The sequence below is a fragment of the Oryza brachyantha genome, chromosome 2 (genome assembly GCF_000231095.2).
Source record: "Oryza brachyantha chromosome 2, ObraRS2, whole genome shotgun sequence".
Taxonomy (NCBI): Eukaryota; Viridiplantae; Streptophyta; class Magnoliopsida; order Poales; family Poaceae; genus Oryza; species Oryza brachyantha.
This window is the reverse complement of record NC_023164.2, coordinates 16567248-16587817: the sequence shown is the minus strand read 5'-3', so window position 1 is coordinate 16587817 and position 20570 is coordinate 16567248. Positions and strand designations below refer to the sequence as shown.

At 36.1% G+C, this 20570-nt stretch overlaps 1 protein-coding gene and 1 long non-coding RNA gene across 4 annotated transcripts; one reads left to right on the top strand and one right to left on the bottom strand.

Annotated features, from left to right (window-relative positions):
- The first annotated feature begins 360 nt into the window (after positions 1-360).
- LOC107303681 lies at positions 361-5978 on the top strand. Of its 3 annotated transcripts, none has more exons than XR_005811068.1 (4): positions 361-736; positions 2051-2114; positions 5050-5436; positions 5772-5978. It is a non-coding gene; the product is annotated as an uncharacterized LOC107303681 (long non-coding RNA). The 3 variants fall into 3 exon arrangements; XR_005811070.1 differs by having other exon boundaries at positions 5050-5441; XR_005811069.1 differs by lacking the exon at positions 5772-5978 and adding an exon at positions 5665-5687 and having other exon boundaries at positions 5050-5441.
- LOC102705786 (MADS-box transcription factor 27) lies at positions 2683-10976 on the bottom strand. Its single transcript, XM_006647355.3, has 8 exons — positions 10459-10976; positions 9492-9570; positions 5067-5128; positions 4477-4576; positions 4343-4384; positions 4168-4251; positions 3928-4082; positions 2683-3846 (listed from the first exon to the last, which is right to left on the bottom strand). The coding sequence occupies exons 1-8, from the start codon at positions 10638-10640 to the stop codon at positions 3828-3830; spliced, it is 723 nt and encodes a 240-aa protein (XP_006647418.1). The 5' UTR covers positions 10641-10976; the 3' UTR covers positions 2683-3827.
- Between the last annotated feature and the right edge of the window lie 9594 nt (positions 10977-20570).

The window sequence follows — 20570 nt, the reverse complement described above, 5'->3', positions numbered from 1 at the left end:
TTTCGCTTTTAAGTGTATATAAAAATTTTACATGTAAATTATTTATCATTCGAAAAACGCGTTTTCGTTTTTCCTTGGCAAGCGAAACGACGTGTTTCGGTACTCTCTGGAGAGTGGAGACCCGTTAACCCGTTTTTTCCTCCGGCGGGACAGGTGTCGGCACGCGCGAAGATCCGTGGCTCGACCTCCCTCCATCCGACGGGGCGCAGCACCCGGGCCAAATCCGATGGCGCAGCATCGGGGCGACGTGGCCCAAGGTGGATCGCTCCTCTGCCGCGTAGTTTAATGGCGGAAAAGCCCTAGATATTTTTCCCCTGCCTACCATAAAGGGGGCACGCCACGCTCCCGTCTCGTCTCGATCGCGGCCGGTTCAGATTTTCTTCCTCCTCCTCCTCCCTCCATCGAGGCCGACATGTGTCCCCCCGTCCCCCGCGTTTGCTTCGACGGCCACGGCCACGCCTCCCGCGCGAGCGGCTACTAGCACTAGGCACTAGCTCGTTCCACCCGCGCGCGCGCGCGCTCCTCTCGCCGCGTCCCGCCGCCCAGATCCGCCTCCCCCCCGGTTGAACCGTCGTCATCGCCGCCGCCGCTTCGCCGCAATTTGGGTTTCCATGCCTCCCGCGCCGCTATATGCCAGTACCAGCCCCACCAAGTTCGCAATGCCCCCCTCCCCGCCCCTGCCTCCCCCCTCGACCGCCAGCTCGCTGCGGGCTGCGGCACGGCCGTGGTGACTCAGGTCAGTGTCGGAGCTTTTCCTTTCGGTGAAACTTATGTTCATGTGGTTTAATGCTTTGTGTTGTATACATGCCGTTTGCTATGCCTATAGCTTGCATTGGAGGCGTCGTCGTGGTGTGTTAGGATGATGAGAGTAGCTCGGGCTTCTGCTGTTTGGATTTGCACGGGTGGATCTACAAAGCTTTGCTCGCGTAGGGCCTTCGTGGTACCATGGTCTTAGGGCATATGTCATGCTTGGCTTTGTGCTTGCGTGCAGACAAGCAAGGGAATTATGTGTGTGTGGGTGGGTGGGGGGGGGGGGGTCGAGACTGAGATCACAATGGTAGGAAATCGTAGTCAACTTACTGTTTGGTGTTGTACTGTTATGGATCGGCTTGCTTGAATGCATTAGATGCAGTTGATTTAAAGGGCGCGATACTGTCGGCAACTTCTGAATTTTGGCAGGATATAGAAATCAAGTTATGTCCACCTTCTGTTTGAATAATGCCATGTAGGAGCCTCATTGCTATGCCAAGAAAAGTATGGAACACAAAGGCGTCTCTCCATTTCCCTGCTAACATCATTCTTCCATATAATTTTTCTTTCTGGTTTCCAGCCAAAATACCAGAGTTGTGAATGTCCTTGTCCCTTGGACACAAATTATAATGCCAACAAGTTGTGGACAATTGGTTTGAGGAGTTTGAATGATGTTTCTTTTGGTGAGCTATTTGGGTATAGTAGATTTAAATCGTAAATTCCTTTTAGATAACGTGAAATTTACCCTGTACATGTTTGAGAAAAAAACAATAATTGGGCTGGATTGTCTTTTTATAATGCAAATTTTTATTAAGCTATCAGACAGGTGAATGCAAATGCAAATTTTCATTCAGCTATCAGGCAGATGAATTTATATGTTACTGTTTTAATGAGGAAGATGAAACTATGGTTGTTTTCCATATTACCTATATGGCTTTACATTGAGAGTTTTTCTTCGTTTGATTAGATGGAGTGAGGAAATCAATCATATGTTCTTCTCTGTGGAGGTCCTTTTATTTTTTTTTTCTTGACGTAAGTGGAGGTTCTTGTATTGTATGTGCAAAATCAGTATGAATGCATGGCTTACTGCTTCCATGGCAAAATTAGCTATAATAACAGGAAAGAACAGAAGTCCTTTTTTGATTGACAAAGTTCACAGTTTTTGGTCTAAGTGGATACTACATTGCGTGTTCTTTTGAACAGTATCTCTATGTCATCAAGCTCATTTACTTACTAATAACAGTTGCTTTAGCTCATTCCCAAAATGTTGATCTAAATTCTGTCTATTGCTTTATGGCAGATTCATGCAATGGGGGGTGACAAGCTTGTGGCAGCAACTGCACATCTTGCAAGAAAATCTTAAGGTAACTCCATAATTCACTCCATTAGAAAAACCTATAAGGTTCGGCATAAGCAAATATTTATTTTTAATTTCCATTGAACTAGCCAAATGCATGTGTATTCCAATGGATAGTGATGTTTTCGTGCAATGCATTGCAATGGATGGCATGCATTGAATAAAGGAAATGAGTGCAAAATGGTTCATTACCACCCCTAACTCTCGAAGGAGTAATGATTTGTTTTAGAAATGTCAGTAAGATTAATATAGATACATATTATAACTGATTCTTGAAAAATTACAGATATTTATCTGGAAAGTCATGTGTTTTTACATCCACACTGTTGATGATGTTAACCTTATAAATTGATGCCAAACTGTGGATTTGGCATTGAAATTTCAGTATGTACATTGTATCATGTGAAGCTTGAATAATAACTCCGGGACAGTTTTTCTTGTTAGACAAGTGTATCTCCTTGTTTGCAAGAGCATGAAGGCCCTATTCTGAACAGCTTGGATGTAGGCCATCCCTCTAGGGCAATTCTTGCCTGTATAAATATTTTTTTTCCCTTAGCTCAAAGCTTTCTGGGCTGTGTTGCAATATAAGTAGAACTCACGCTTGAGCCTGTTCTGGTAGGATATTGGCCCACGAAAGGTAAATGTGTTGCGTTGGATTCCACTCAAAAGCCCATAGGTAGTCTGGGATTAGGGATCACTGGATGCTTGCTTTTGTTGGGCCTTCTAGCCCCCAAATAGGCATGTCGAAGGTGTATTTTCTTTGTTCTGAAGCTGGCAATGGTTTTGTTTCCATCACTTGGGATTGGGCTGCATCCCAGGAATAAACACTTTTATTGCCTTCAGGATAATTCTCTTGATTGTTCACCTCCATGCAGGCCTATAGAGTATATCTGCTTTTGATGTTCTCAAGGCCTTGAACTCATCGATACATGCTTTCATCATTACTAGGATTCCCATGGAGGGGCCCATATTTCTACACTCTATGATCTTCTGGCCCTTTGGGTTTAGGACCTTGGAAACTGACCCTAAATGAGACTCGGTCACTAACTGTCGGGAAGAAAATTCTGTTATTCTAAAACCAATGTTTTCATGGTGAAAAGCTAATCTAGTGCTAACAGCCGTTATATGGTATGTTTGTCTGACAATCTGACATTGCACGTGTGCCCAAAAATGTTATACTAGTATTTAGCCGTCTGAAGTTTTTAGAAATAATGAAAGACTCCCTCCGGTCAACACTACATGTTGTTTCTCGGAGCAAAAATTAACCACGTGCGAGTCATTTGCATGGTCTGGGACATCAATCATCTGCATTCTTTTTCAATTAAACAGTAGGGGAGGCCCCTATTGAAATTATGTGATATATGTAGATAAAGGTCTACAATACATTAGTTTGCACAATGTCATCATTTAAATCGTAGATCGCCTGAAATTTGCCCCGTATGCACAATACAGCTAATTTTCCTTGCCTGTTTATATTTTTTACGCAAGCCCATGCTGGTTAATGTGTGAACAGTACATAAAAAATTCAATCATAAAATACTCATTGCCTGGATTCCACAACTCAATTCCACTGTGGCGTTTATTTGCAGTACATTTACAGGTCCATTTCTCAATCACGCATGACATGAATAGATTTTTTAATCTTGATCTGAGTATCATCTCTTCACAGCGAATAGTATCCCTTCAACATACAAGGGTGGAGCAAACAATGTTTATCTGGTCATGGATTCAACTGTAACCTGCATGGGGTTTGAACATTCATTACTCCAATGAAGATTGGAATAGCAAATGGACTGAAAATACTTAGAGTCAAGTGTTACCCTAGCTTTGGAACGGCTGATTGTTCTGCATCGCTATGTTGTGGTAGTGTGCTGAGTCCAAGTTGCACGGCAACATTTGTTTTTTCAACTACTGGAAAGTTGTACGGAGTTGGTGAATCCCGATTGACTTCACTTGGTCCTTCAGTCTCGTAGATCTAAAACATTGTTACAATACAAGTCAGTATGTGCTAAGCAGGCTAGGTGGCAACACTATGATATCTTATCTAACTTGCTGGCTACCTTCTTATATAACTCAGCATTTTCTCGACGAATTAAACTGATCTTCTTGTATAGTTCCATGTTTTCTTGGTGAACTAGACTTCCCTGCAACCAAGTGGCGGAGTCAATATACTAAAGTAATATTAATAAGAAAAATCCTTCATGGAGGACTATAAAAAGTGAAATGTTATAGAACCTTCCGATTCAGTTCATGAACTTCATCAATCAAGAGTTGGTCCTGGAAACAGCAGCAGTAATAGTAAGACACGTCAGTTAAGTTTATTTTATAAATGATCAATGTATAATGAGAAATGTGATAAGTGGATTGACCTTCTTTGTACGGACACTACGTATACTTATTTCCAGTTGATTCTCTAGAGACTGCAATTCCTTAACATTCAGACCAGATAGATCTTCACCCATCAACTGCCTATAATAAAGCAAACCAATATGTGAGATCAATGACTTTTCAGTAATTTCTAGTTATTTATGGGATCATTATGGACTACACAATGGAGAGCGATGCAGATATGGACCAATAACAGTAGAGACTGATATGAAGGATCTATATATTTGTGTTGAATAGTATCCATATTGTCTTGAGACAGATATGGGATCATTATGGACTACACAATGGAAATCAAATTCATAGAACTAGAAACTGAGTTCACAGCAGAGTAGTTCTGATTTGGTTTATATTTGTGTTGAATAGTATCCATATTGTCTTGAGTATTTACTATTTAGGTGCCTTTTAATCTTGTGCATGATAATGCTTACTTGGAGAGCATTGATTTTTTGCCTTTTGCCTTTATTACTTGCAACTGTCTTGCTATTTTCAGATAGTACATGCTAGTCCTCTTTCCAACAAGTTTCTAATGAATAATATGCTTGAAAAATTTGCAGGGTTTTTCAGACCATACCGGTGATTTTCTTGCAAGTTGTGCAGTTGTTGTCTCAAGCTTGCTGCCTCCCTTTGCCAAAACTATCAAGTCAGAAAGCAGAGTAGAGTTATCAATTTACGGGCACCAGAAAAAAAAAGTAATAAACATATCTGACATACAAACAGGATGATTAATAACAGTACTCTCGTGGCATGAAATTAATATGTTGAAGCATGATTGTTACAGCAGTAATATAACGAAAAGTAAATGTAGACAGGTATATGTTTTGATGATGTTGATGTTATCTTGGTTCTGCTAAAATATTTTGATTAACAACAATATATTTATTTCCATGGATGCTAGTGCTACCAGGGAATGGGAAATGAACTAATCAACATATGAAGTTCTAGTAAGGTGAGTAATGTCTGATAGGAAGTCAAACATCTATGTAGGCAAATTATTCCTATTGTTTTTATAGTGAAGGGTGCACTGGCAAATTGCTTAGTCCACCCTGGTCATCTTTTGTTGTCTACTCTGTAACTCTGATCAGATTACTTGTCTCCACATTGTGTGCTGGCTTGCACTTCTGAATGTTTCTCTTATTGCCCATGACGCGTGCTTGCTCTTGGAACGGCAGTTTTGAGTTAATCATGAGGCCAGTCGCAATTCTTATCACTGAACTGTGAATTTCTAAATGCATCATGTTTGTTTCATGGCTTGATCCTTGGTTTCTTTGTTTTGTAGGGTTCAAGGAATCTCTCCAGGAATGACCTGTGAGTGGTCCTATAATTGTTGGAGTTGATTTGTCATCAATGTAGTACTAGAATTTGCCAGTTATTAACATCCTTTGTCCAAAGCTACTCAGCAGGAGTGGCGAGGGCACATCTTTGTAGTTCTGTAAATCAAATAAGACTGAATAATATATGTTAGTTTTCCAAGCAATAAGATGTATCATTGTTCTCAAGCAAATGAAGAATCCCAGCGTGTATGAAGTTAATTTCAGCTGTTAACATGCTACCTAGTGCACTCCTAGTTAATGTCTTTATGATCATTTCATGCTGCTTGTCCCAGTTCAGCAGAATGCCAGGTTTGTAGGAATTAGTATATGGAAAAGGGAAACCAGTGCCAAGGTGCTTTCTTAACCATGCACTATTTTTCTATTTGTGTATCCTCCTTACATGTTCTGCATTATCCTTTGCGGACAAAGAAGCGACCAGGACAGTCTGTAAAAATGTCTTGTTTTTTAGATTGCAAGAGATTTGTTGTAATTCATTGACTATTGACTGTTGTACTAACCCAAGTCATAGCAACCGCTGCTAACATGATTCAAAACAGAGGTTTTGGTTAAAAGATTAACCATTACCTTTCATGTATTGTAAACCTTCTCTCTCTGCTCCCCATATATCCTCACTGAATAATTGATTAAACAGGAGGTCAGGGGAGATTACTTATTTGTCAAACCCATTCTTAGTATGATTTACTTTAAATAAGTGAAATGGTCATTAGTGAAAAAACATGAGGCGAGACTCTGGCCTCCATATTTCTACCCACATTTTCCGTGATTATGACGCACATCTCTGTTGACTGGGAAAAAGAACACCCGTAAGATACGGAGCTCCATGATTTCATTTTGGTGGAGATCTGTTCTTTTCTCTCTTTTTTTTTTCAGTTAGGTTAAATTTTGGCACAGACAGTCACTCATGCCAATGTTACTGTTCCCAGTTTGGATTTCTGCAACTGGCTATAATTTAGGTGGGTCAAAGACTGAAAGCCCTATATTATTTCAGCCCGTTTCAAACTTGCAATTGCAACTACTACTAGACAGCCAACCCAAATCCAAGGTGAGTCTATAGTGACCATCCTAAAAACCCAGCCCAAAGGTAAGTCACTATATACTTCCTAAAATATTTATTACTCCCTCCATTTCTTTTATGTGTCACCAAGCACTATTCATATTCAACTTTTTTTTTACCATTTATCTTTTTTATAGAAGTTCTCTAAATACTTAAATAGGTATCATCTTATCAAAGAGTATTGCACACTAAACGTTAGTACTAAGTTCTTGTTTATCATAATCTAATTATTTTAAAAAGTTTATTGATCGAAATTGTAACAATATTGGTCAATGGTGAAAGATATAAAGGACCTTGGGTGGGGAGGGGGGGGGGGGGTTACATCTTTGTATAATGACTCTTGACTTGCTTGGTTATGACTTGTTTGACACAGCTGCATTTTTAATTCCCACTTCTTCCTTAGTTTCCCCTTTTCACTTCATTTTGTTTCAAATTATTCTCAGGTGAAGCTCAATGGGTAGACACTACTTTTCAAATAAAAAAACTTTATAAAAATGCTTAAACTAACATGAGTTTCAAAATGTACTGGTTGGGAAGATTAAAATCAATATTGCTACTCATATAATACTACAATAAAATTTTCAGCTTCTTCCTGGGATTTGAACATATTTGCTAGCTTCCTAATAAATCCTTATTAATAACCAATTACTCTTTCAACTCCAATTTTATTTTAAGTGGTAGTATCCAATTTTTTCAATGAAGTTCTAGTTTTCTGGATTGATTGTAAAATCAATATTCTAACAATATAAACATTAGAAACAGATAAGTTGTTTATTTTCTCATGATAAGAGGGATTTTTATCATTGACCTTATCTCACAAGAATTCAATTGGTGAATATTTCATATGCAAAAATTGATTACGAGTTAGCTCCATTCTAAAATAAAACCATGTCTGTGATTGGTTTGCTTATTTAATTAATATAGGTCGGTTAAAATCAAAACGCCGATACCACAATTATTTTATTCCCAACTGTGGTTGTTTAATTATTCTTGCATTCATGCTAGATGTTTGATTTGTCTATTTGTACCATAAGTCTTAGTTGCTTAATTTCTTTCGCTCTTAAAAATCTAAACCCGAAGTTAAATTTATGGGCAGTTTTGATATGTTACTTGGTCAAGGTGATTATTATTATTTTTTTGCACAACACAGGACAAAACTGCTGCAGATCAAGATGTTACAATACAAACAAACAACATATTATGAACACTAAAAATATTATATAAGGTATGAAGTTATCCAAAACGAATTAAGTCAAATAAGTCATAATCCAAATAAACAATACATGACATCAACACTATAATGCATGGAAACGAAAACGAATATATAAGGTATAAATATGCTAAGATGAATTAAGTCGTATCAGTCAAAAATATCAATGTTAACTCAAATATATGCATTAAGAAAACCATGTTTTCAATTACCAAGAATGTATTGTCATCTTATGCATGCAGTTGATATTTGCTCGCTTTACTTGTTTGTATAATATCAATTGTCTTATGCATGGTTGCCATTTATTTATACGTTTAAGTTTATTAGTTGCTTGGTATATTTTATACAATTCAATATAACTAGACTTGCATTGTTTGGGAACCATATATCCATGTATATACTCAATAGTTGGTCATTTTGGGAACATATATCAATGTAATAGCATATGCAACATTGATAAAAATTGAAAAGCTCAAAAACATATTAGAGCCCCACATGTCATCCTAAGGTTAATATATGCATTTTCCATTGATCTCTTACCTCTTTGCGACAATAATAAGCTAATTTTATCAAATTAAATGGAAAATGAAGTATATGATGTGTGCTTAATTTCATGCCAACAACTCAACTCTGGTATGATCTTCTATTTCATCATGTATAAGAATGAAGCATATGATGCGGGCTTAATTTCATGCTAACAACTTAACTCTTACGTGATCTTCTATTTATCATGTGCTACTTGTTTACTTCTAACTAATATGCACATTTCACAACTTAATAACGTAACATAAAACACAAATTGATTAAAACAATGACATCAGCCATACATCACATATGGCAACATGACGCGATTCAGTTTCCTAGAAGAAATGCAATATGTATGTTCCAGTTGTGTAAATATGTAACAAAAATACAAAATTAATCCGTGCACCTATACCTAATTAAAATTTCACAGTTTGATTTCGTTGTTCTTTCGTTATAATTCAAATATTGTGCTACATATAAACCTCCATGGCCCAATTCCCCAACATTTAACATAAAAGAGAAACACACATTTCTCCTTAAATTAATTTGAACTTACTGGAATCGCAATAAACTCATATTCAAGGACTATATTTAAAACAAATTAACGGTGTCTTACTGTACTGTGCTATATATAACTGGGAATTGGATATTTGTGGAGAGCAAAATGCAGATGTGCAACTATCATTCTAGCAATTAATGATGCATGCATGATAGCTTTGCTAAGCATTATTTCCAGACGTACTCCACCGCGGTAGATCAGGATGATCTAAAAATTTATAGGGTGGATATATTTCTCACTACTTTTGATTTTTCACTTAAACTGACAAAACATACACTGTATAAACTGTAAGGTCAGTTTAGTTTTCAGAAGCAAACCTTAAGCTCTGAGTTGGGGTTTGCGACGGCTTGTTGCTCATCCAAGGACTTGCCATATCGATCTATCACTGACTTCATGCTGCATATGACGGTTAAAAGATTAATCAGTTAATTAATTAAGATGACATATCATATGTGAATCATGTGATGTTACATTTATGTGTTATTTTTGTGACCAAGAAATAAGCGCCCATCTGAATTAAAACCTCCTGATTAATTGAGATGAAACGAATATTGACCAAAATTAAGTACTTTAAATGGTTTATTTCATTTTTAAAAAGGGTTATCTGCAAATTGGACAGTATGTATCACATGGAAGCTAATAGCAACACACACTGCACACTTCATATTATCACGAAAACCTAGATCTTTTTTGGGTGCAATTAACCACATATTCTTTTGATGGTTTCTGCAATGCATCATATTGATCACATGATACCGTACGGGTAAATAATATATATACAAATTAACACAGAGCAAAGATGATAAGTAATTAGATAATAGTTAAGAACGAGAGGAAGAAAAAAACACATATGCAAAACCGAAGATAAATTAGATACTGGAACACATCTAGGCCTTCAAAGAGAGAATAAAACAGCAACCTAATTATTACACCGTGAATCCGTGATCCAGACCGCCTATATTTGATAATTTTGTTTTAAGTGTATGAATATTAATTTGAAAACCATTATTTTTTTTGTTTAGATGTATGAATGTATATATACGGTTTCTGCATAGTTTAATTTATGCACACATACAGTTTCTGACAGAGAGAAGTGCTGGCCATGGCCCATGGCTCCCTGGATAAATATCAAAATTGAAAAGAGGAAAAAAAAAAGCTAAGGACACAGCACCGGCAAAGGATCGGAACAAGAACAATAACAATATTATCTTCAAGCAAAAAACAAATCAACAAAGCAATTAATGGAAGCAAGCAATCAAGCACCAAGACGACGAATTAACAGACCTGGTGCTGGAGTACTCGTAGAGGCGGCCGGTGCTGGAGAAGATCATGAGGCCGACCTCGGCGTCGCAGAGGATGGCCAGCTCCTTGGCCTTCTTGAAGATCCCGTTCCTCCGCTTCGAGAACGTCACCTGCCGGCTCGTCGAGTTGTCGATCCGCCGGATCACGATCTTCCCCCTCCCCATCTCGCCGCCCGGCCGGCCGGCTCAATTAATCCCTCACGCTCGCCGCCGATGAGCTAGCTAGCTCGATCTGCACTACTCCGGCGGAGGCAAATCGATCAACAAACAGCAGCAGCAGCTAGCCAAGCAGCGAGAAGGAAGGAATCTAGCAAGGAATGTGCCAAAGAAGGCAAGAGGAGATCTAGCTAGCCAGCTGGGAGGAGAGAGCCGGAAGAAGAACAAGAAGAAGAAATTAAGCTCAAAGGAACGAACGCGTCCTCCTTAATTAAAGAGGAGACAAAGAGAGAGAGAGAACGGGGGAGGATTAACTGATGGAATTAATCGTGCTTACTAATAACTACGAGTAGTATATAATTGGTGTGGGTGGCGTTTCCGGGAGAGGCTGTTTCCGGTGGTGGACGCAACTTGCAGGTTATATGGCATGGGTGGACTTTCCTCAAATTGCCAGCGACTTGCTTTATTTAGCAACGAAAACGCAAGCGCTAGCTAGATTGATTAAAGAGGAGACAGCGCCCCATTGGCTACCTTATCTTAGGCGATTAGTTTAATAATGGCTGGGTGCCATTTTAGAGGCTTTGTTAAAATTGTCCGGGCTAGAGCCATTTTAGAGCCAATAGATCGAGAAATGGTTTGCACGTACGCACGCACGCACGCGAAAGGTGGTAAGTAATTGAGTGCATGTTTAATTGGCCCTGATATGATGGTTGGTGATTCACAAATAGATGTCGTTTTAGCGTTTGCGTAATCGAAATCTTAAATGAGCTAAGTAAATTGAGATTTAATATACGTACAAGCGATGTTGGTAGAGTTTGAGCTATTTTGTATTTGATTGTGTCAATATCGTAAACGATAATTAAAAACAGAATAATAAGTATATGATATAAAAATTCTACTAAGTAGATATCTATTTAATAAAAAGATATCTTTGTTCGAGTGAGAGAGTCCATCGGTAAACCATGAAATTTCTAAAGATATGGGCCGGGTAACTACGAAGAGTACACATCAACCAGTTGGTATTGAAAATAATTCACGAAACCCATAATTTTATAGGGTCACATATAAGTATACTCACCTGGCTAGCTAACTAATCAAAGTAGCGTTCTCCGATAAGCGAACTAATTCATCGCACTTTTGCCTACCACAACTCACAACTACCTTTCTATCTACATACATACATATATACATACATACATACATATATACATATATACATATACATATATATATATATATATATATAAAAGTACATATTATTATTTGGATCCACCAATTAAAGATAAATCATGTATTTATATTTGTCTTGAATTAAAACTACCCTCGTATATTATAAATTTGATATATTACTCCTGCATATTCAAAATGAATAATGGTTGAAGTTGTATTTAGAAGATCTAACCCATGACAATATATGCATGGTTGGGTGCCGAATGAGACTGATGGAATACTACAACTGGATGTGTCCAGCCCCATTAACTCTAAACAATATTCAAACAAAACCGAGTGTGTGTGCGGGCGCAGAGGATCACAGGCAACCGATAAACTAGAATATAATGGTACAGGTCTAGCTAGCGTGCTTAGCAATTCTTTTTTTAAATAAAAGGTGGCGTTTAGATCAAAATAATTGAATCCGGTGGCGAAGATAATATTGTTGGTGTTGCCCTAGAGAGGCCGACGGTGGCCTCGTGGTGGTGTCGCCGCCGCCTGCCGGACGCTTCGCCGACGCGTGGAACGCCGGGAGCTAATTAACTTGCTACCACTGCAAGCAAAATGGCTGGTTACATCATTAGATGCACGGAATCGGCCGGTGTTGTTAACTACGGTTATACTCGTAAATTTTCGTTTATACTTATATTTATAAGCTAAAAGTTAAATTTTTAATTAAATTTAAAACTAATTTTAATAATTTTTATCACAATTTATTTTTAGCATTTGCTTTTATATGCTACGAATTATACATAAAAAATATTTATAAATTATTTTTTATTTACAAATATATCGAGAAACAAACAATAACCCTAACTACTGATGCAAGTGTATTTAGGTGTAATTAAACTGATCAGGAAACTAGTGACGACGAGGCATATGCATGCTTATCGTCCTAGCTAGCTTTATGCTTACCTAATCTTCCAAAAATAATGGGGTCATCCTTTTGGTTTCTGAGAAAACCAACGTATTTACAAATAAAAATAATTTATAAATAAAACTATATGTTCTTAAAAATCTAAAAAACAAAGACTAAAAATAAACTATGATAAAATATCTTTCAAAGTCAACTTTAAATTTAAAGTTAGAAAATTTAAATTTATTTATAAATAAAAACAGAAGCGAAAAGATGAGACAGATATATTGCTCTATGTGTATTGTCGGTGTTCTTCCCATGTTTTCGCACTACAGGAACTGTATTTAAAGTACAAAAAAGTGCAAACTCACATACATACATGTGCAGATCGGTCTATCAGAGAGTTGATTTATTAGGTTTTGTTTGACCAAAACCCTATTCGGTTCACATGAAGTAAACAAAAAATATTTCATCAGAGATTCAGAAGACGACAATTTCCCGGCGGCCCGTTGATTTGTCAATTTAATTTTTTTGTAACAGTTGAATTCAAAGTTACATATATAGAGACGATACCATAGTTATAATATCCAATAGATAATTAATTCCACATCTTATGTATGCTCGGTACATTCATGATGATTTGGTTAATTATGAGAAATGCACTATAGTTACCTCACTTTCCATAATCGGTCCATGTTTTAATTTTGTTTAGATTTCCGGCCGGCAACCTTGACTGTCAATATATAGGAAAAGTCAAAAGTAATTCTTGCTTGACAAGCTAGCATAATTAATTAACAACACAGCCCCATTTAGCCACGCAGGCTATACTATAGAGAGACTCTGCTTCTACTTGTGTTTATTAGACAAAATCTAAATTTCTCATTAATTTAGAGTTGATTTTAAATTTTTTCATTATAGTTTATTTTTAGTTTTACTTTTATATCAATGAGAACACATAATAAAAATTTTATTTAAAATTATTTTTCATTAGCAAATATGCTTTTAGAATTTTTTTTCTCAATGAACCAAACAATGACCACATATACGTAGACATGGCGCCTGAAGTCTTTTTTAGTGATGTGTGTCTCCCATTTCACTTTTTGACAGCTAGCTAGGTATATGTTTATATCTAAGAAATTTCGTTTCATAGATCTTGCCTTCTTGAGTGATGTGTTCTAACTAAACTCCTAGGACTCCTTCAAAAATACATGAATTTAACAGGAAATAGTCCATTTCCTAAAGAAATCCATAAAATTCCTCCAATGTGAATGAAGTCTTAAGGTTAAAAAATGTCTTATTGATAGCTAAGCAAGAAAAAATAACCCACATGCATTCATGGAACGTAGACACAAATAATATTAATTAAGTATATTATAGATTGTTGTGTGTCTATCATGGATTACAAGGAACATGTGGGTTCAATAGTGCCATGGAACTCGATGGTTCAAAAGAATATTATTTTGATTCAAAGAATATTCTTTTTAGAATTTTTATTTGTCTTCCTGGTAATCATGAAAATAAGAGTCTATTGCCCTCCTTGAACATATTTTCTAGCAAAAAATTTGGTACCTCTAGGTAGTAACTACCTCGATATATATATATATATATATATATTAAAATTTTGCATTAAAAATTTGGTACATTAAGATACTTTTTACGGATGACAGCTTTGCTTGAAAAGAAAGCTACACAATGAAGGTGATGAAAAAGCCAATAAAATTATTAAAGTTTGAAATTCAAAATCAGCTTTGTTTACGATACAAAGAAGTGTCAAGCAGAGCCTACGAACTAATCCAATGCCATAGAGATAGTCATAAGGATGGAGTCATGATTGCATCAGTTAGGTTTTTAGGCTCGGTGCCGAGCCGTCGACCTTTACAATATAAGGTTAACTATATAACCACTCACTGTAAATCTGAGCTTCAAACTAAAAAATACTTAAAGGATAGTTGGAGTCGCCTATTCAACTCGATCTCCAACTATAAAGCTCTACATAAGCATGATCCTAAACCCTTATCATACCGGAGTTGTGTATCATTGTTGATTCAGGTGAAGATATATATGATCTATGCGCACAACATAGAGAGCGGTATGCAAGCCTTAAACTTGAAACATAAGGTACCCTAGGCCAACTACTATTATTACCACTACAACTAGAGTGTTTAAGAGAAAAAAATAAAGTTTGCAATATATACAATCAAGTCAGAACATATGCTGATAAGATGTGTGTCATCATTTAAATGAAGATGTATAGGTGCGAATCTAAATGACATCAAATGTCTAGTACTATTAATAATAGCTACGTACTATAATTATGTATATATATACATATATATATATATATATATATCCTATCATATATAATACAAATTATGATGCATCGCTTGCCAATAGGGGATCGGATTTATGGACAAGTAAGCTGATTAGGCGGCTAATGGTGGTACTGAAGGGGCGTCACTATGCAGAGCCACGAGCCATCCTAAATTAAGGTGGTGTTTAGGACGAGAGATTTATTTTTAGTCTCTTGTCACATCAAATGTTTGGATGCTTATTATAAATAGTAAACATAGATTATTAATAAAATTCATCCATAATCTTGGACTAATTTGCGAGACGAATCTATTGAGCCTAATTAATCCATGATTAGCCTATGTAATGCTATAGTAAACATGCTCTAATTACGGATTAATTAGGCTTAAAACATTCATCTTGTAGATTACCACTCATTTATGAAATTCGTTTTTTTATTAGTAAACATCCGACGTGACATGGGGCTAAAAAGTTTAGCCCCATCTACACAACCCCTGAAACAAACAAAAGATTCAAAAGCAGCTAGCTCTGTCACTATTCTCAATCTGTTTCTTAACTAATAGAGAAAAACGACAGACACTCGACACAAACTCATTCATTTAGTTGGCCAAGATGATCATCCGCGATCCGCTGAGGGTACCGTTTGGTTTAAAGAATGAGATATATAATCAACAGGTCACATCCTATCCTTATTTGCACTCAAATTAACATCATTACTTGCTCATGTTGAGGGGTACGGATAAATTATTGGTCCATTACCATGGATGGCATCCGCCTAAGTTCAAAAGCACAACTAATTGCAAAAGTTATATCATAGAAATCTTTTTTTTGATACTTTAATTTCTTGTAGTTCAAAAACAAAAGTGGTGTTTTGCAAAATAATTTTGCTATAGATGTTTAATTAAAAGATGAAATTAAATGGTACTCCCTTCGTCCTAGAATATAAGTTGCCATGTTTTTAGAAAAAAATCGACGTTAGTAATTTTTACTAATAATTAAATTAACAGTAGCGGTACAAGTAATACCATGGAATTCATAAATTAATACTAATTTCATATGATGTTAGTTTTGTAGTTTTTGATGATATATTATTAAATAATTTAATGGTCAAAGTAACTTGTACTTTGGGATGGAGAAAGTATCATATCTTACTTCTAATACAGAAAAAATGGTTTATCACTGTATTTATATATAAATTTTAGGGCATGTTCAGATTGAATTAATTTCACGATAATTTTAGAGGAACTTTACTGTTTTTTTTTCAAATCCGGTAAAATTACGGAGTTCAAAAGGAGCTCTTAATCTTATCTTTTAAATGCTGCACATATGGAGATGCGGGCACAATGCCTATAAAAAAGGCAAAAAAGTTACGAGGAAAGGAATTAATAGACTAAACCGGCCTGATTCGCTCGATATATGTACTAATCAAAGTACGAGTTGTATAAAGGCTATACGTAGGAGAAGCACTTACATTAGACTTTTGGCATTAAAAGTTGTGATTGCTTGTTATAGCAAAACCGAGATGAGATGCATCGTGTCTGCAGCATCGATCTACAGACGAAGTTCACGTGAAGCTCACTTTTTCCTTGTAACAGCAACTTCTGAAGCTTAATTACTTGAGTGACGTGCATGTCTACACGGCGGTTTACACACCCACGTGCATGATCAAGCTAGTTTCAAGATGTATGTAGGAGAACGCATTAGCGGATTTAGCCTTAAAGAGATCTGAATAAGTTAGATAAAGTTTCGGTCTACTTTTCTATTGATCTTTGACATAAAATTTTATGAAGGTTTCTCTGTGGACGCTCCAATGGTTTTAACGGGGACAACGGGAGCTCGAGCCCCCGCTGCCACATGCTAGATTTGCCCCTACGAGAACGAGGTAATTAAGTTGTTCAGCTTCAGATCTAGACAAGGTTATTAATACATATATTACCAGACATTTAACAAGAAATGTTAACTTATAATTATTGTGTACTTCTTTGCGCAAATAGGCATGTCATGGGACTCATCAGAACCGGCCACCAATTTGTATTTATTCTATCCCCAAAAAAGCTTATGGAAATTTGACAATACCAATGGAATATGCATGATTTCACCCATTTGGTTTGCGATCAATATTTATAGTCCCCGAATAGAAGCCAAAATTTGTTCATATATTGTTTAACTTATTACCTCAGTTCTTATTGAAACCAAACAATTAATAGAAGCGAATCACCATATCAAAATTAAAATTCTGGTTTCGATTATATTTAATAGCAAACCAATGCCCTCCTCCAACAAAGTTTTGATAATAATACCTAAACTTTACCTCACCAACATTTTGTTAAAGGCCCACATTGGCTATAAAACCATACATGCTTATTTAACATGCAAACTTATATCTTTGATTATGCTATGCCCTATTGACCTTTAGATGGAAATATTCTCCAATTGATTTATTTCTTTTCAATAAACCGTATGACCTTACCCTAAGTTGCCCGAATAAAGTATTGCGTAGCACTATAGGTTTCTATGTTTACATATGTTGATGACAGCCTGTCGCGTACATGTATTATTGATAATTTTATTGCACCTTTTGACACCTACGGATCTACAGTTTACCCTAAAACACAATACACCATCTCTGTTCCAATAAGATATTGTCACGATAGGCTTATATTTTCTCTTAGTAGTTGAGACGACTTTCCATACCTTTTCGACACGTAGAACTAACCTAATAGGCCCATGAAATGTTTATGTATTCATTTTTTTATAGCATATCTTTTCGTGTGCGGATATCCTATAGATGATGATACGTACGCTTACGCTTCTTTTGAACTAGGGTAAGCCGGAGTGGTTAACAGAATAACTCGAACAAACCGCAAACGTTTATATCGAGGTCATCCGTACATAGACCAATGGGAGGTTAATGGATTGAATGATGTGATGGCCATTGGCCACAGTGTCCTGCTTGCTGTATTGGCCAATGAGAAATGAGAGTTCCGGAAAGTGATACAGAACAGAGCGAACCCATGTGATCAAGTACACCATATGTCTCTGTGAAAGTGCCTTTTAACGATCTGAGCAAGCTAAGGTTTCCGGCTACACTCTATACTCAATCATGCAGGACATGCCAAGAGAAAATGAGGTTATATCGAGCAGAATAGTAGTCGCAAGTTTCCTTTAGTTAGTGTAGTTACCAATTTCAGTTTGTTCCTTCATATACATGCATATGCACTCATCCTTAGACTGAGTTAAATTTAATTTATCTTTAGAGAAATATTCGAAGAGCTCAAATTTGAGATATGCAAGCTAAATTTTAGTATTACTCAATTGATTATGTCTACAGTTGGGGCCAGTAACTTTTCTTAATGGTCAACTGCCATATTGTTTTAAAAGAAAATCCGAATCATCGTGAAGGTTTAAACCGTGTTTTTTTTACAAGAATTATGGTCAAACATTGTGGTTTGGTTAAATATCCTCTTCTTCTGTTAGAAGTTCAGTAACCTGCTGATCCAAAAAAGGTTAGAAAATAGAATTTCTAGTCCTGAACAAATGTTCAGGTAGTCAGTAAATGAAATATATATATATATGTCTCTCTCTATATATAAATACATACATATATATATATATATATATATATATATTCTTTCATTTTGCATGAATAAACACTTGAAAAAAAGAAATTAAAAAAACACACATATGTTGTGGCACGGGGATATGGCGCCACCTTGGTGCCGCATGGTGGGGGGGGGGGGGGCAACACTGTGGTGCCGTCTCATGGATCCATGACACCGGCATGGACCATCATGTGTTGCATGCATCATAGATAGCATCATCAGTTGCTGCCACCGATGTTGCTTCCTCACTGTACGGCACTGCCTCGGTGTTGCCTACTCACTAGTCACTACGCGAGACCAAGGGTATCACTTCCTCATTACGCTATCCTAAATCGATGCCGCTTCCCCATGTCATGATACATGTATATTTTTGTAATTCCTTTTGCCACGTGCATATTCATGTAAAATGGAAGAAAAATATGTATATTTAAATTTTTGTCGTTACTAAATTAGTAAAAATAATCTTCAAAACTATTTTGTGTTATCCAACATATTGTCATGATGTATTAAAAGCGTCCATGAGTTCTATAAGTTCTTATGGACAACATAAATTTGTATGCTTTAAGGCTCTAATTAACAACATATTCATGATTTTAATTATGGTATGATGATTCTCAAAGGCTATATAGCACCACGATATAGCCCATAGTTTAAAGCGCTAAAGCTTAGAGTTTGACCTCCAAAACCATGATAGATATATAATTGCATGATGTATCACTGTCCAATTAACATATTGGTTTGGTTTAACTCCATAACATAAATTACAAGAACTTTTTTCTTTGCACTATAAATTGTGCAACATTGCTAATATTGATATTTTATAAGTGGCAATGTGTCATTACGTGTACTTTGATGAGTTGGAGATTCGTTTTACTAGAGTAAACATAAAAAATTCCTAGTTCGCAAAGTCGATGTATACAACCTAGATTAGGGTTCGTCTAGCATGTGGGTTCACCAAAGTTGATGTTTCTTTTATTTCACGCCAAGAAAGTCATGTGGATATATTAAAATTAGGCCGCCAAATGAATGCGGAGGTGACATGATGGCATGAGTAATACATCAATAATCAACTAGGGCTAGTGTGAGTAATGTTCATTCATATGAAACTTCTTAGGTAGTTTCCAAATTGTACAAAGATAGAAATGTCTAGTTTATAGTTGAAACAAAAAAGTAGTAAATTTCACAAAACTACACCTACTTTGGTAAACTTACTACAAAACTACAAATTAAACAATTATATTACAAAACTATAGATTTAGGGATGATTTGATCATAAAACTACATATTTAAATCGATGCATCTCAAAAGTACATATTTAGTGTCATATTTTACACAAAACTAAGTTAGAACCCTGATTTTATCCCAAAGCTAGCTAACATGGTAAGTATAGGTATGACACATCTATAATCTCTAGTTTTATGAAAAAGATGGAACTAAATATGTAGTTTTGAGATAAAGTTATCCCTAAACCTATAGTTTTGTGATAGTATGGCTTAAATTTGTAGTATTGTGATAATTTTATCAAAGTATCTTTAGTCTTGTGAAATTTACTCTTTAAAATTAAGTATCAATGAGTAAACTCAAGTTTTACACTTCCATCTTGTTAACCATTGAGAATATGATGCACATATAAAACCAAGATGTAAAATCTACACAGTTCCATGCATGGGAGTGTTTACATTGCAAAGAGTTATGTAGGATGATCCACAAGTTCAAACAACAATAGAAACATAGATATATTATTTAGAGAAAATATGTTTACATTGTTGTGCTACTCTTATTGACCATACATAAGACAAGACTGCTAACTTTTTGTACTTCAAAAGGAATAAAAAACACTAATATTGGGATCCATATTTCTATCTCACAAATCACAAATATCATTCTTACATATTACATTGTTGTATGTTGTTTCACTGGTACTATCTTTGTTTCACATCGTAAGACTTCTAGCATTGTCTA